The sequence below is a fragment of the Cibotium barometz genome, chromosome 13 (genome assembly GCF_041138505.1).
Source record: "Cibotium barometz isolate CiBa-2024 chromosome 13, ASM4113850v1, whole genome shotgun sequence".
In the NCBI taxonomy this organism is placed as follows: domain Eukaryota; kingdom Viridiplantae; phylum Streptophyta; class Polypodiopsida; order Cyatheales; family Cibotiaceae; genus Cibotium; species Cibotium barometz.
This window is the reverse complement of record NC_141058.1, coordinates 60,775,847-60,792,800: the sequence shown is the minus strand read 5'-3', so window position 1 is coordinate 60,792,800 and position 16,954 is coordinate 60,775,847. Positions and strand designations below refer to the sequence as shown.

Below are 16,954 nucleotides of genomic sequence, written 5' to 3'. Positions count from 1 at the left end.
TTAGGACTACTTAGTGTTAAATCAAATTCAAAATGATATCAAATGATGTCAAGTGACCGTAAAATTGATGTAAATTTATATATTTTAAGATTATTCAACTCATCCACACTACTTTTATACACATTTACATGAGTACATATACATGCATGTCTGAGACGAAGAGACAGAAAATGCCAAAGCAAAAAAAGATTTAAAATAACATGATAAAACCTCTCCTTTTGCCTTACTCCAAGCCCTAGGAGCTCAAAGGTGTTTAAAAATAATAATAATTAGAAAACAGTTGAAGTCTGCTTCCTCTATGGTATGTTGCTTAGTGGTCTCTTCATGCATAACAAGAGGGACCGTTTTTACCATTAGTTGCTCCAATCCTCTTGGGTGTTTGTGCTAAGGAAAGGTGGTATATCTTGCCCATTCTGTGGTGCACACATATTGGTGCTTTTCGAGTGGTGCAATATGCTTGTTTTATGAGTCTTCTCCTCACTCGAGAATTAGTACTCTATAGATTGGTGCTTGGGGTGAAATGTGCTTGCTTCAATCTCCTCCTCACTGAGGATTAGTTCTATGTAGATGTCATCGTCGAGTACATATGACCAGTCAAAAGGGTTCATATAGATCCTCAAGCTTGTGAGAGATTCCACCCTAGTAGCCATCGCGAACAATGCTAAATGCCTAGCCATGGGATCAGGTACCATTTCTTTTGTTTCTAGTAGTGTTGATACTAAGAAATTGTCTGATGTCATTTATGTGTCAGACATCAAGAGGAATATGTTGTTAGTTTACGACTATAGTTGACCATGATTTGAAGGTTCTCTTCAATAATGTTGGGTGCACTCATCAAAACTGCTAACTGCAATGTCGTAAAAGGGAGAGAAATCCAGCCCAATAACTTGTATAAGATGTCGGCATTTACAACTCGAGCCAATGTTGGGATAAGCAAGTTATGGCATGAATGATTTGGGCACCCAAGCATGGTAGTATTAGAAGAGATAAAAAGGATTGGGATTATGACACATCTCATAGTTTCTTTTGACATGTCAGATGTATGTGAAGCTTGTATGATGGACAAGCAACATCGGTATGCATTTTCACAAGAAAGAAAGAATCGCAGAAAGGCTTCTCTAGAGCTTGTCCATGCAGATCTTTGTGGTAAAAAACCAACCATTGCATTGGGAGGTTCTTCCTACTTCTTGTTATACTGATCAATGACTTTAGTAGAAAGATATGGGTGTATGACTTCAGTAGAAAGATATGGGTGTATTTTCTTCAAGATAAGACTAAAGCTTTTGGAAAATTCAAAATATGAAAAAGAGAAGTCTGAAACAACAATATAGAAGAAGCGGCCATATTGTAAATGAGTGTAGGAGCTTTTGGATGGGAAAGCTCCAATAAATCATAGAAGAGCCAACAACTATTTAAAAATTTAAGAGAATAGAGAAGCAGAAGGGTCTCCGCTCACATTATCAATATGGCCTTGATGGATGAGAGAATGAAAGTGTGAGAGCCAACCAGGTTGGAGAAAGCATTAGCACATCCGAATTGGAGGGAGGCCATGCAATCAGAGTATAACTCAATTATGAGAAACTACACTTGGGACCCTTCTAGGTTGTCTTGCAAAACGAAAATTTATTCACACCAAGTGGGTTTGGAATACTAAGTACAAGTCTGATGGTACATTGGATAAGTACAAAGAAGTCAGTATTGCAAATCAACGTAAAGTTAGCATTTGTGAATGGCCATATCAAGGAGGAGGTTTTTGTGGCGTACCACTCAGGTTTGAGATACCCAATTCAAAAAACAAAGTGTGCAAAGTCCAAAAGGCATTGTACGGGTTTAAACAGGCCCCTCAAGCATGGTACTCGTAGAAAGATGCTTTCTTTGTAAGTATTGGTCTCTCTAAAAGCCCATTAGTTTTGTAAATTTGTATATTTTCTTTGAGTAAGGCAAGTACATGATCATTGTCCGAATGTGGACAACATCATAATGATGGGAAACTATGAAGAGAAGAACAGGAGATGACGCTTATGCATTTGAGGATTGAGGTATGGTAAGAAAGATGGAATCTTAACTTCTCAGCAAAAGTATGTAAGAGAAATTCTGACGGCATTTGGCATGGCTCAATGGTTACACCCATGGAGGTACGCAAGAGAGGTGGAATCTTTATTTCTCAACAAAAGTATAACAAGGCATTTGGCATGGCTGAGTACAAGTCAATGGTTATACCCATGGAGGTTGTGCAAAGGTTTCTACGAGAAGATGCTTCTCCACTAGTATGTATAAAGGAGTACATGAAGTTGGTGGGGAGTTTATCTTTCTGTGCAACACATGGCCTAACATTAGCTTTGCAGTTGTTGGTGTCTTTAGCAGGTTCCCAAATCAGCCCCAATAGAAACCCTAGAAGATAGGAATGCGAATGTTAAGAGTATATCAAAAGACCACTGGGTATGGCATTGAGGGAAATCTCTTGACTGCGTTTTGTGACTCAGATCGAGCAAGATATTGTGATAGTAGAAAATATGTTTTTGGTTACTGTTTGCTTATTGGGTCTGAAATTACATCCTGGAGCAGCAAGCAGCCTAGAGTGACACTGTTGAGAGTACATCAAAGACCATTGGGTATGGCATCGGGGAAAATATCTTGACTCGATTTTGTGACTCAAATTAGGCAAGATATTGTGAGATTAGAAAATATGTTTTTGGTTACTATTTTCTTACTAGGTCTGAAATTACATCTTGGAGCAGCAAGAAGCATCCTAGAGTGGTGCTTTCTTCCAAAAAGATCGAGTATACGACATCACGCTTTGCGAAGCAGTCTGATTTGAGAAGGATTTTAGGAGAAATGGGTGTTGCTCACTCAAAAGGGAGCAATATTGTTGTTGTGCGACAATCAAAGTTGCATGGCAATTGCGAAGAACCCAATGTTTCATGCTTGCACCAAGCACATTCAGATACATTATCATGGATGGAGAGGTGGAGCTTGTCTAATGACCAAATGACAAAGAATTGTGCAAATATTCTCACAAAGGCTCTTGAGAGAGATGCTCGAGCGCTCTTTATCGTCGTCTCAGTGTTGGACCGAAGAGGTAGTCACCTATGATGGACATTGAGGGGGGTGTTAGAAAAGCATTTACTCAATACTACCACACCCACCATCACCCAATACTAACGAGTGATGGATGTGCTATATTTCGTAAGGCCCCCTATATGAGAAGTAGCTGTTGTGGGTGAGCACTTGAGTACTAGACAATTTCTAGTTTAGACACTAGATGGTGGGACCAAATATAGCAAATGGTTGGGAGATGGGTCATCTAGAATTGGCACTTTGCCGATTGGGATGCATGCTTGTGCACGCTATATGTTCGCATTAGTGAGTACTATAGAGCAAACAAAGGACACACTGTTCTTGGGTTGTGAGGCCCATTTGAGAGTCTAGATGCTCTTAGATAGCTGTGCGCGTTATGTTAAGTCTACAAAAGTTAGTTGTAGTCTAATGTGGTCTCAATCGGATGATATCATCATTTGGTCATTTTGGACCAAGTCGTAGGTTGACCTACATCCATTGACAACCTTTGTTTATCATTGAGTTCATTGTGTTCAAGCACTCTTGTAAGCAAGACATACTCCATTCAACGTTTGTCTAGATCACCATTAAAGCTCCTTACCTAGATTGGAGCACATGGGTTGATGGAAAACCATCAGTTTATAACCAAAGTTTACAAGCACTAATATTGTTTAGTCTCTACTTCTTTCTACAATTCAATGCTTTATATTGTGAAGATCTCTCTTCTACTATTGTGTTTTCTTACACTTGTCTAATATAAGAAATGATTTAAAGAGACTCTACTTAATACAAATATTAGCTCTTCAATAGAAATAACATAATGAACTAGAGGAGGAAAAAAACTAGAAGTGATGCTAAGTGTATGCTTAACAAAGTGAGATGAGCTTTGTCTTCACTTAGTCAAAAAGCTAAGCTTGAAGTTACACACATATGACATTAGTTCTTCTATTTCAAAGAGAAGTTGCAAGGCACACTTTCTTTTCACTCAAATAAAAAATAAAATACTCATTTTTAAGGGAACTTTATATGAAGCATTACAGCCAACATATAGTTTTCGAGATAATGAAAGGGCCACATCATTGATAGTCAACAACACACCTAATTTCAAGGTTGCAACCTCCAATGTGTTTTGCTAAGAAAAGTAATAATGTGTTTTGCTAAGAAAAGTAATAAATGTAACGTAACTGTCATTATATTATTGTATTGGGGATATGGTGTCACAAATATGAAAAGCAAGAAACTTTTAAGTTAATTTTTTGGATTTTTTTAAGGGTTTTCTGACATGATAGGATTGCTTAGCAACACTCCAATGCCATGATTTTCAAAAAAAACTGACTTTAAAGATTGTCTTGATTAAACTAAACTTGGTTTGAAAAATACAAAAAATGCCAATGTTCTAATTAATCTAAGACAAATGCTCATAGCCATGATGAAATCAACCGAATAAAGAGAGAACCTCCATTAAGTAGAGGCCAAAAGTGCCTCTTTAGGAGCTTAATCAAGCCATAAATAAACCTATAGCAATTGGAGGACGAAAATGAGGCTTACCTTGCTTGATTTGGTGAAAGGATAGGGGAGCGACAAGCCTAAAAAATAATCCCTACTTGAGAGGGAGGGAAAATTTGACGACAATAATGCATTACTATGCTAATGCTATCATCAAGAATTAATTAGAATACATGTGAGGCAAGTTTGGGAGCTTCATTTACTTGGATTTGAAAAGCAAATGTGAAACTGAAGCTGTCCAACTCCCGAGGCGTGAGTGACTTTCATTACACATTCCGTGGATCATATCCACAGCATTTGGTATGTCTCGTGTGTCAACCAAGTTTGTTCAATGGTCGTAATTGTAATGTAAGGAGAAGAGCTACCTGCATGGACGCTTCACGAAGCGAAGAAAGTGGGCACCAAGGACCATGCCACGAGGTCTAACATCTCGATATGAACGCTTTTGGGGGGGGGTGGCGGGGACCTTGCGTTTGAACACTAATTGACGCGCTTTAATCGTAAGAGTGAAGAGGCAAGGGCATAGCATAGGGGAGGGGAGGGGAGGGGAGGGTGCAAAAGAGGTCCCATCTTGCATTAAAGCAAGATTGAACTATCATGAAATGTTTTCCAGTGAAAGCCCATGCCAAATTTTGGACGTGACCGAATAGCTGTTTTCTCACGTTTTTAAAAAAAAAAGGTCAAATGAAGGAACCAGGGCAGCATGGGCAATATCCTTCAGTGCTTAAGGCTTATTAGCTCTATGATAACTGAAGCAAAGGGGTAGAAGATACCCATGCTGTGTAACAATCTGAAATAAGTCAACCAATATGAGTAACATATGCACTAAGCATATATAGCCAACAATCTCAAAAAGTTGACGAAACGCCGAGAAAAGCTAATTTTTCTACTCAAGCGCTTTTCACCCAAAGCGTCAGAACCTCAAAATGTGTGTAGAATTTGCAGGTATTTTTTCGAATGCAAGCGGTGCAAAATACACTAAACCCCTGTTTTATGCGCCTGAAATAATTTGCTTTCATTATACAAGATTCTTATAATGGGGTTTTACTTAGCTAGTGCTCTCAGCACGTCAATTTGGTTCAAAATGTCATACATCACAAGTTTTCGGATTTCCCATAGAGAGCGATTCGTAGTAGCCAAGATGGAACCTGCCGTCATTGGCAACAAGTTTCGAAAGGTTGTGGCCTTCACTCATCCCTTCATGGCCAATGGGCGAAATCAAACTCGGTTTCCTATAGAGTGTGATTCACAGTAGCCGAGATGGAGTTAGAGAAGATCACTGCTACATTCACAAAATAACAAAATCAATTTCAAAATCTTAACGACTAACATATGATAGCTCACTCCATTGCCATCCAGTGGCACCCCCCAAAAACCAGGCTTTTAGATCCTTGTGACCTTACCAAATGCAGTATCATATCATTATCTTTCCATCAGCATAACAACCTCACAGTGAGGAGTGTGTGGGAACATGTCAACTGCCACCGCTCTCATGGGAGAGAAAGGATTTGACACAGGCATCGACTTGACACGCTGACGAGCATGCCCCACCACGGTCCTCCTCCAGGGACCCTTCTGGGCCGCTCCCTTCCCATGATCTGCTGCTCCAATGGGTGTGCAGAGCTCCACAGCATTGGCCAGAAGGGTCTCCGGATTGCATGAAACATAGCTGTTAAACAGTGATACAAAGTTACAACCCCATCAACAGCAGGCAATCAAATCCGCCTTCTCAAAACATCAGCTCCCTCTATGTAGGTGCATGCATGTGTGCAAAACTACCAATTTCAGACCAATCATCAAAGGTACTCACACCAAACGACGGATTTGTTCATGTGTCCTGAGAAGTTTCACTACCTGCAAATTTTATCCACAATTTTGAGTTTCAAAGTCAAGATGGTGTTTCCTTCAGAGCTATACTATATATGTGCACGTGCACAGACACAACTCTACAAAGTAAATATTGCTTACCACCGGGTGAAGACCACTCCTTGGAGGGTCTACTAAGACTACAACAGATGCGAATTTTCCTTTTGATGCACATGAAATTCCTTGGGAGCATTCTTTTTCTGAAGATGAATCCAAACCAGGAAGTTCTGTTAGGGACGAACTTGGTCGAACTACAGCATTAATTTTTGCACTTGGCACTTGGCAAACCTCCTCTTCCAATTTGTCCTCCTTCAAAAGATATTCCTCAAGCAAGCTATGCATAACATCCTCAGCCTGTAAAACGTAAGAAATTTCTCTTAAATCTCTGAATTTGTTGTTAGTAGAGCTGTAGTTTAGTACGAACAAAAGAGCCACAAGGTCTCTGGAATTATAATTACAAGATCATAGATGTAAAACTGAAACATTCTTGGTTGCAAGGTGTATGACAACAATTAGTACATGCACTATCGGCCAAAGGTTACCATGGCATAAACCAAACTTAATTTAAGGCATAAAGGATATGGGACCCTCAACCTCAACAACACAAACAAATAACAACACTTTCCACTTCAGCCACGAAAACATGACTACCTTGCCACATACAAACCGACAGTTCTTGATGCCATTGATTTCAGCATTTGTGCGTGCATCTGCAACTGCTGCATCATTCATTTCAATGCCTATGACCTGCCCAAATCTAAAAACTTAAAACTCGAAAGGATTGATCTTTGCAGTGCAACAGAACATACACATTTCAAGCTCAAATTTCAGATTTAAGAGAAAAGAGAGTACCATTCCAACTCTATGAGCTAGTGTCAATCCTATGGTTCCAGTGCCACAACATACATCAAAGAGAAGGGTTTGAGAATCAAGCCCTGCCCAGTCACCTGCCAGACTGTACAGCTTTTCAGCAGCCAAAGTATTAACCTGTAAAGGAAACACAAAAGATAAATATAACTTGACAACAAAACAAATCGTATTAAATGTGACAGCTATCATTACAACACAATGTAAAAACACAACCCCAGAGCAGCCTTTAAAGACCTGAAAAAAGGCAGTTGGTGATATGCGAAACCGGAGGTTGCATATGTAGTCATGTATAAAATTGTGAATCTCCTTGTCAGTTTGAATCATGCCTTCTTCTGCTTGTGGAATAGAAAGAGAAATCAATGGCGAATCAGGGGAGGCAGCGTTTGAAATGCCCAGGTGATCCTGCCAAAGCAAGGAGTTATGTTTCTCTTTGAAAAGATTCAAATCAACATATATGAGAAACAACAAGAATTCCCAAGGGAAAGGATCTTCCTATCATCCCCAAGTGTTGGGAGCAATCCTGAATTCTTTTTTGTTCTGCTGTTTCATGCGTTGTTTTTATTTCTGCTAGTATATGTCACAAAATGCTTCGTTCTCTCTTGGCATCAGCCATACAATTTTACTTGCCAACCATCCCCGGCACGTTTATGTTGATTCCATTTCTTCACATTGATATACTACATCCATCCCTGGCTGGCTTTAAGTGCATGCAGCATCATTATATTTAAGATTTTGTTATTAGTAGCTACAACATTAACAAAGACTGGTCAATCTAGTATCACCAGATATTACAACCCAGTTTGTGATTAAACAACACCTGAACCATTAGTGCTGAGAGTGGAAGGCACGGGCAAGCCTGGGAAGCGGACATAGCTAGTTCATGAGCCATTCTGCTGTATTCTTCTGATCTAATGCTCTCATCAACACCTGTTGAACAAACCTACAGCCCACTTTCAGGTCATCGTCATGACATAATCAGATCACCAAACCAAAAATCATTCAACCAATGTCTCGTACTGCAATTAGATCCACCCTCAAAAAAGTAAACAAAGGCAGCATAAAAAAAAGAAGTTGCATGTGGCAAACCTGCACAATAAGCATGACTTCAGCAATGGAAGATGTCCCACTCGCTGCACGTCCCTCACGTACCTTTAGAAAATAAGCAATAAATGGTGTCATAATTAAGTAGGATACAGGATCACAGGGAAACAAGTGCATCCTCCATTGTCAGTTCATTCCAAATTGGATGTAGTGGCGACCAGGGTGTAACATGTTTGTAACCCCTGCTTTATCAACTGGCTCCAAGACTACCCAGCAAGTGCACCAGAAATGCGAAGAGTTATTTCAAACCTAAAGCAGTCCCACTGTAACCTTCAATGAGGTTTCAACAAAGATGAAAGCTTAACATGTGAAGCATTAATTGCTACTTACAGAAGTTTCGAAATATGAGTTTCAGAAATCTGTAAAAAACACCTTTATCAATGTATTTTCTAAAGAAGATTTTTTGCAGACTTACAACAGACAATGTGGACCACATCTTATCAGGTGAGATTGAGCTCAAGCCTTGCTTGTCTGGGTGAACTCACCATCCAGGGTGCCATGTATGACTTATACTGTTCTACTTGCTTGAGCTTTCACTTTCCACACTATAGGGAAGTTTAAATCTCCTACTTCTACAGTAAAAAGGCTTGTAAGTGGCGCAGCCACTACCAACAACCTTTCAACGTTTGATGTACTTAAATAGTGGACCTACAAGCTAGTGGCTCTGATCAAAAAATTTGGGGCTCTAAACTGCTCCTCTATACAGGGAAATACTGGTATTACAAATATCTAAGCTACAGAGATGTTCCAATGAAATTGAATATGAAGTGTCAACTAGAGTGGACCTAGTGCAATCTCAACAATCAGAAAATGGGCAAATAAAATTGAAATCAAGTTGTGGGAAGACCCAACACAGAAGAGATTCAAAACTCATCGCCTCCATCAAAATGTGGGAAAAAACAGGAAAGTTTCAAGAAGACACAAGTTGACTCCGGCTTATTTCCAATTACCCACTTGTGATTCAGCCAATCACTGCTTCAGCAAGCAGATTCACCTGACTGACCACATATTCTCTTCACCAGCCTTGGCATGCAACCCATTCTATGAGCCACAACCTTACTGCCTCTCTTTTGCTTAACATAATCTCAAAGTATTCACTTTTTCCTGAAACGGCCCTTTCCAGTCTAAACCATTAAGTACATAACATAATGTGGTCCCATAAAAAAAGGTTCAAATCCAGAGAGTCAACTATGACCATGTGATATAGAATGCAAAAAGCATATTGATTGTGAAGGTTCTTGCACTTGCCGTGAACAATCTCCAAAAACCAGTGTTCGTGGCTTTATCCCAAACAGGAAGCTCAGAATCTTGCACAAACTTCTGGAATGTTTTTGCAAACGAGCGAGCAATTAAAGAAATGTTCTGGCATTGGTCAGGCTCCATGACATAGTTGCAACCTTCCCTGCTCAGAACAAACAACAATCAGTCCTATTACCTGGAATTCCAAAAAACTGTTCCTCACAGGGTTCCTCGCAGCATTGAATATCATCGTCATAAGGTCATGAAGAGTCAAACTTAACCATAAAAGTAATACTTGCAATCTTCAACTTTTCACACATCGTAAATGGCCAAATTCTGTTTATTTTAAAGAAGAGAGAAACTACACAAAATTTCAGTTGATTCTCAACTCATATGATTTTTATGTACCAGCAAACAACAGAATGTCTCTCTTGTGAAAGGACTACCAAGGAAAATGTAACTAATCCCAGGGTTCCCACATGACTACTAATGCAACTAAACACTTAAATTAACAGCACTCACTTTATCCACTTAAAACCACGTGCACACTTAAGAACTGGACACCACAATGGGACCAGAATCCCCCTCCCCACTTTATGTCATATTACCAAGGAGTATTTATCAATTACAAGCTTTGGGGACCTCATTCCTTCCCATATCACAGTCCCAAAAGATATCCATAGAACATAGGTTTCCTATGAATCCATGAAATCTGTAAAGCATAGAAAAATATCCTTTTAGAATTCTAGTAATCTCATGGAATTCCATAAACCATAGGAACCAATCTTCAGTCTCCATCACTCCCACATGGACTACTGAAGTTCAAGTCGCAGCAAAGAAATAGGCAGCCAAAAAGGCCTCCACACATTCTTGGATGACAGCAAGAAACTCCTCCTAGCAGGTAGCACATATAAGACTACCCGGTCTCAAGACCAGAGTAGTCCATCCAAGAGGCGCACAAACAGCCCTAAGGAAAACAACCAACCAAGGCAAACAGTGCGGCGGGGTGCTGTGGGTGAGGTCAGCATTGTAGGGACTGTGTGCGGCAGAGGGTACAGTGTGCAGACAGCAGGTATGGTGCAAGCTGTGTACAGACCTGTGCACGATCAACACACTGATGTACAGAATCAGCAGGTGCAGGTGCAGGAGCCTGCAACAGAGATGCGCGAAGATGATGACAATGGCAATCTCCTTCCTCACTCCAAAACAGGTGACAAAAATATGTATGCACTAAGCTTTTGTGTTGCTTTTTCTTCCCACGCTTTTCCATTCACATTTTTATTTGCCCCGCCCCAAAAAAAACAAGCAAAGGCCCAGCCATAATGTGTGCTCAATGTCCAAGATCTCTCGGGCACCCACGCATTAATGTGTGTGAATGCTTTTACTCATGAGGTCCCCAATATATATAAAGTCGGGCCTTCGATAATGATCACGTCCACCATTATAAATACTGATGTGAATGCACAGAATAACCAGTTTTAAGCCTGTTTTCGACACAACTGTCTAGCAATCCCATGACCTGTCAGGCACACGCCCTCCAAAATCCAAAGCTTAAGTCCTGGTTCTCCAGCACCTACCTAGATGTCCAAGGTGCCCGGAACCCGATCTTGGATAACCTCCCATTCCCAAAGCTTGTCCAAAGTCTATAAATCCTGATAAGTTTGTACAATACACATAAATGCCTATAAATCCCATAAATCCCTGAAATGGTGACACAGGTGCCTGGCTTATGGTTTGCATAGGTTTGCTTAGGAGAGCAAGTAAAACCTAGAAGTGCTTCCAGATTTTTGTATGGATTGCTCTGGGCGTGCAGGATGACTCAAGAAGTCAACCCTTTTAGGCCATGAATTAAGTACAACTAGGGAAAAATATTATTTCTCCATTAACAAGCTGGTCAACTTGGAAGAATAATGATTCTCCAAAAACAAGTCAACAAAGGATAGGAAAACCCAGATGTGTCTAGCACGATGACACAAATTTAAAGAATATCAAAATCTTGTAGCTTGTGTCATTTATTAACAAAACCACGGAAGTTTCGAACACAAGCACAGAACATAAAAGTAAAAACACACGCAAAATTCCTCTTACAATCAACACATACTCAAGCAGCATGAATTTCAAACTAGCCATATCTAGAACAGGACGGGCCATTAATGGCTGGCTCAAAAGGCATACCTGAAGTTACCCAATAGGAAGCCTACTACTCGTGTACCATCCAACGAATGACCAATTGTAAACTCACACTTATTTCGATATCCATCAACAATAGGAGATGCAATGACTCCATCGAATGGACAGCTCAAACCACCTGCAGAATCAATAAAATGGCAAAATTGAAATAAGTCTTTGATCGATAAAGGATGGTGTTTGAGCTGGTATATTAGTGTTGATCAAACTGTTAGAAGTTTTGTTTGTTTTGGTACATGTCTGCCTCAGAAACTTAACTAGATTGTGGCTTGGCTGACCTAGAGTTAGTAAACATTAATCTCTTGCAGTTAAGACAGTTAATATTTGAAGTGAAATAGTAACTTTGGTCACTTGGATAATCACACATAAAGACAATAGAAGACACCTTAGTCTAGAAATATGCAAAAAAGAAGTTTTTCTGAAGTTCTATGGTGGGAAGGCCTCTCCATCAAGAAAAACCGTGGATGCAAGCACACCCTCATGAAGACATCCAGACCAACAGGGCTGAGTGCTTATGGAACCCTCGGGCTGGGTGCTACGGGAACTTCTCTCTTACCATGAAAATCGAATCTAACAATAGCCTAAAACATATACCAATGGAAAGTTCAGGTTATTTCCCAATTTAAGAAAAACCAATGCCTAAACCGACCTAAAAACATGTTTCCTACCCCAAAACAAACCATTCCAAAGCCCTAGCAACATCAAGCTTATATGTGTGCGTGTATCATAGTTTCTAGAAACAGTAACGATGATGAGAAATGGAAATATTTGGGCATGTGAGGCAAAAGTAAAGGTGAAGTTAGGGTACTGAGGGGAATAAGTTTGTGAACGGCATATAGTGTAGAAAAAAGGTACAAAAATGTGAACCAGAAAAGGAAAACCGCATGGTCAAGAAACAGAATTTCAATGTTCCCAATCCAAGAAACAGAATTTCCCAGTAACTACCACATGTATATGTGTGCACTCATGAGTATATGAACACACACACACACACATATATGAACATTGGAGACTCAGGCTCGACTTAATGCACAGTAAGCACTAGACCCAGCAAGATGAGCAAGTGATATGTGACAAAGCAGTAGCGGACTTAAAACAATGTGTCTCTACCCTGTAGCACAGCACAGCAGCCAGTTTCAATCTCTTAATAGCATGCATGGAGGAGTGTTAGGCTGCCCTTGTAGCCTCAGCAGTACAGCCCGCTTGTTGCCCTTCCAAAAAGCCACCTGTGGCCAGCAGCGCAGAGTTCCCAGTATCTGAATTTCCCACGCCTGCAAACAGCGCTGCCCGCCTACTGTCCCTCCAAAAGCAAGAGTAAGAGAGGCGTAGCCTGCAGTGTCATGTGCACAGTGTGTATCTACCGTGTGCTACACGCACGCAAGACTAGCTTCGAGGTTTGGGGAAACTTGGAGCTAGGCAGGCTGATTGGCGAGTTGAGTTAGGGATAGACTAACGGGCAGGCATCCAAGTATGGACGGGCGGGCGTCCAAGTGTGGACGCCCAATGACCAACCAAGAGCCTATAAAAGGGTGGCCAAGGTTAGTAATTAGTCATATAGAGTCTCGCATGATTTGTGAGAGCTCTATGATCTGGAGCCTGGAGACGTGCACTTGCTTCATGCAGCCGAGGCCGGCAGCAGTCTCGAGGCCCGCGAGGGTAGCTTCGTGGCGGTATGGGACGTCGCGAGGTAGAGATTGGTTGGTATGTCAACCTAGTTGGCTCAGCTCCTGGCTCGGTGGGGACAGGCAAGATTGTCGGCTTGCCCACGGCTGTCATGGTTGGGTGGTGGGTCAGGCCTTCACCCCCTTCTTGTTTGTTTATTTGTTTGCACGTTTCGAGTCTTGTACCAAGAGCGTTCTACGAGGAGATCCTATGGGGATTGGACATGCAGCCTACCTTTTCAGTTTTACTCAGAAAATCTCAGCTCCACGCTGCCCCTCGGCGCTCCTTTCCAAAAAGCAAATATATATAGAGAGAGAGAGAGAGGGAGGTGTGTACTCCAAAAGTGGATGATTCGGAATGGTTTACTATTCCGTAATGACAAAATTTGTGTACCACAGATCCCGAACATTAGGTCCAAGATTCTTAAGGAGTGTCACGACTCCCTTATGCTGGACACCCTGGGGTACACATGACATTATTGTTAGTGAAACACACTTTTTATTGGCCAAAGATGAAAGGGTATGTAGAAGATTATGTTCTCAAGTGTCAAGTTTGTCAAGCAAATAAAGCTGAACGCTTTAGACAGGCTGGGTTGTTGCATCCTTTGCAAATCCCAGGTAATAAATGGGAAAGTATTTCCATGGATTTTATTACTGGATTGCCAAGAACGCATCAAGGCCACGATTCTATTTGGGTTGTGGTAGATCGCTTGACAAAAATGGCTAGATTTTTACCGACCCGGAAGACTATTACCGCTACGCAATTAGCACGACAGTTTATCGAGTAATTGTTTAGACTGTACGGGTTACCGCATGACATAGTCAATGATAGGAACTCTAAGTTTACGAGTGACTTTAGAAAACTTGTTTTTGAGAAGTTGGAAACAACTTTGAATTTGAGTTCCTCATATCATCCTCGATCTGATGGCCAGACAGAAAGAGTGAATCAAATTTTGGAGGATATGCTTCGAGCATATGTATCCAAAAGACAGAGTTCATGGAAGGATTATCTTCCTATGTTAGAATTTGCATATAACAGTACTAAGCATACGAGTACAGGTTTTAGTCCTTTCATGCTTATGTATGGTTTTCAACCTAGATCACCTGTTACAGTAGGATTCTCAGGACTTCAGCATGATGCAGCACGTAATTTTTTGCAAGATATGCAAGAAATGTTACAAGTTGCAAAGGAATCTATTAGAAGTGCTCAAGACCGAGACAGATTTTATTCTAATAGACATCGTTCACCCAGAGAGTTCTCTGAAGGAACGGTGGTGTATTTGCGAATTCCGAAAGATTCCGAGACTTTACGGACAGGTCGATCTCCGAAATTATCCCCTACCATTTCGTATTACACGACGGATTGGTTCAGTTGCATATGAATTGGATTTGCCTTCTCATGTGAAAGTTCATCCTGTATTTCATGTCAGTAGACTTAAGGAAGTACTGGGTGGAACAGACCAGTTAGTTGCTCCTCAAGAAATCATAGATGTCGAGGACATGACATTTGTTCCACACGAACCTGAAAGGATTCTTGGATTTCGTGAAAGAAGATTGCGTAATACGCTTATCACGGAATATAAGATCAAGTGGAAGGATCGTGTTGAGAAGGACGCTACATGGGAGACATTGACTACTCTTCAGAGAGATTACCCTGGCTTCTTAGTGAGCTCTTAGAGAAAGGGGAGTATGTCATGTGCACAGTGTGTATCTACCGTGTGCTATACGCACGCAAGACTAGCTTCGAGGTTTGGGGAAGCTTGGAGCTAGGTAGGCTGATTGGCGAGCTGAGTTAGGGATAGACTAACGGGCGCGCTCCCAAGTATGGACGGGTGGGCGTCCAAGTGTGGACGGGCAGGCGCTCAAGTGTGGACACCCGATGACCGGCCAAGAGCCTATAAAAGGGTGGCCAAAGTTAGTCATTGGTCATATAGAGTCTCGCATGATTTGTGAGAGCTCTATGGTCTGGAGCCTGGATCTAGTGCAGACGTGCACCTACTTCATGCAGCTGAGGCCAGCAACAGTCTCGAGGCCCACGAGGGTAGCTTCGCGGTGGTATGGGACGTCGCGAGGTAGAGATTGGTCGGTATGTCAACCTAGTTAGCTCAGCTCGTGGCTCGGTGGGGACAGCCAAGATTGTGGGCTTGCCCACGGCTGTCATGGTTGGGTGGTGAGTCCGGCCTGCACCCCCTTCTTGTTTGTTTATTTGTTTGCAGAGCGTTCTACGAGGATATCCTATGGGGATTGGACATGCACCCTGCCTGTTTCAGTTTTACTCAGAAAATCTCAGCTCCACGCTACCCGTCGGTGCTCCTTTCCAAAAAGCAAGTATATATATATATATATATATATATATATAGAGAGAGAGAGAGAGAGAGAGAGAGAGAGAGAGAGGTGTACTCCAAAAGTGGAGTAGCGTCCCCCCCTCCCCCCCCAAATATCCTAGGGACCACTTACAGTTATTAAAACTTTCCTAGGGGCCACCCAAGTTTATAAAACCTTATGAACCTTAATTCCCTTGGCACCAAAGGTTATAAAACCTTTTAGTTTTAATTATCTTTGTCCCCTTCACAATTAGGGTTGTCCACACATAGGTCGATAAACCTTAGCTCCATATATGAACCTTTAAAAAATTATCTTGCTCACCGACCACCATGCTCACACTTATGCTGCACCCATTTCACAGGGTTGACATCTGTCTTACCTGACTCTTGACCTTCAAGTTCACCTTTTGCTTGGGATTCCCTTGGCTGTCCTGGCCCTTGAATACCTTCAGCACTTTGTGAATATGAGATGATTAATACCTTTGCCAAGCTATGCTTTTATAGGCACAAAAAGGGCTCGTTGGTCACCCATCCTAGTTGTGTTCTTGCGCAAGCGCGCTTAACGGAGGTGTTCCACAAATTAGTCTAGCCATCCAGACCCCAAAACCTTAAGGTGTTAGGTGACCTCCGGTAATCCAATTTGTAGAAACCTCAACTTGCCAAGATTCAAACCCAGTCTCACCACGTGAGCTGGTTCTCTCTAGAAGTGTGGAATCTGGATTGCATCTCCAACACCCCCCCTCAAGCCACACTTTGGTTGAGGTCTTAGCTTCCAACATCACAACCTGGGCTCTGATACCATGTCGGACACATGGATCCTCCCACTTCCCAGGAGGTCACCCATCCTAGTTGTGTTCCTGCGCAAGCACGCTTAACGGATGTGTTCCACAAATTAGTCTAGCCATCCAGACCCCAAAACCTTAAGGTGTTAGGTGACCTCCGGTAATCCAATTTATAGAAACCTCAACTTGCCAAGATTCAAACCCAGTCTCACCACGTGAGCTGGTTCTCTCTAGAAGTGTGGATTGCATCTCCAACAGGGTCGGCCTGCTGATAAACCCCATGACCTGTTTATGGGCATAAACCTGGCGCTTTTCACATGTGCAGCCGCTATGATGCTGGCCGACTGGAGCGTGGCCCTCC

General features: G+C 41.6%; 1 protein-coding gene across 8 annotated transcripts in view; it reads right to left on the bottom strand.

Moving 5' to 3' along the window:
- Nucleotides 1-5,561: 5,561 nt before the first annotated feature.
- LOC147632905 (zinc finger (CCCH-type) family protein) overlaps nucleotides 5,562-16,954 on the bottom strand; it is a 32,288-nt gene continuing 20,895 nt past the window's right edge. The window contains exons 5-15 of one of the 8 annotated variants that reach the window (XR_015267246.1): nucleotides 11,815-11,947; nucleotides 9,649-9,802; nucleotides 8,386-8,448; nucleotides 8,117-8,239; nucleotides 7,534-7,701; nucleotides 7,282-7,416; nucleotides 7,081-7,176; nucleotides 6,672-6,783; nucleotides 6,374-6,417; nucleotides 5,967-6,232; nucleotides 5,562-5,842 (exon numbers count right to left, since the gene is read on the bottom strand). Coding sequence is in view for 5 of the 8 variants with exons in the window: in XM_086807821.1 (XP_086663947.1) it covers nucleotides 5,986-6,232; nucleotides 6,374-6,417; nucleotides 6,532-6,783; nucleotides 7,081-7,176; nucleotides 7,282-7,416; nucleotides 7,534-7,701; nucleotides 8,117-8,239; nucleotides 8,386-8,448; nucleotides 9,649-9,802; nucleotides 11,815-11,947 (1,415 nt within the window). In the remaining 3 variants the exon portion in view is untranslated. Of the gene's footprint in view, nucleotides 6,233-6,373; nucleotides 6,418-6,531; nucleotides 6,784-7,080; nucleotides 7,177-7,281; nucleotides 7,417-7,533; nucleotides 7,702-8,116; nucleotides 8,240-8,385; nucleotides 8,449-9,648; nucleotides 9,803-11,814; nucleotides 11,948-16,954 lie in introns of all 8 variants that reach the window. The other 7 variants (XR_015267247.1, XM_086807821.1, XM_086807822.1 and 4 more) reach the window with 7 other exon arrangements.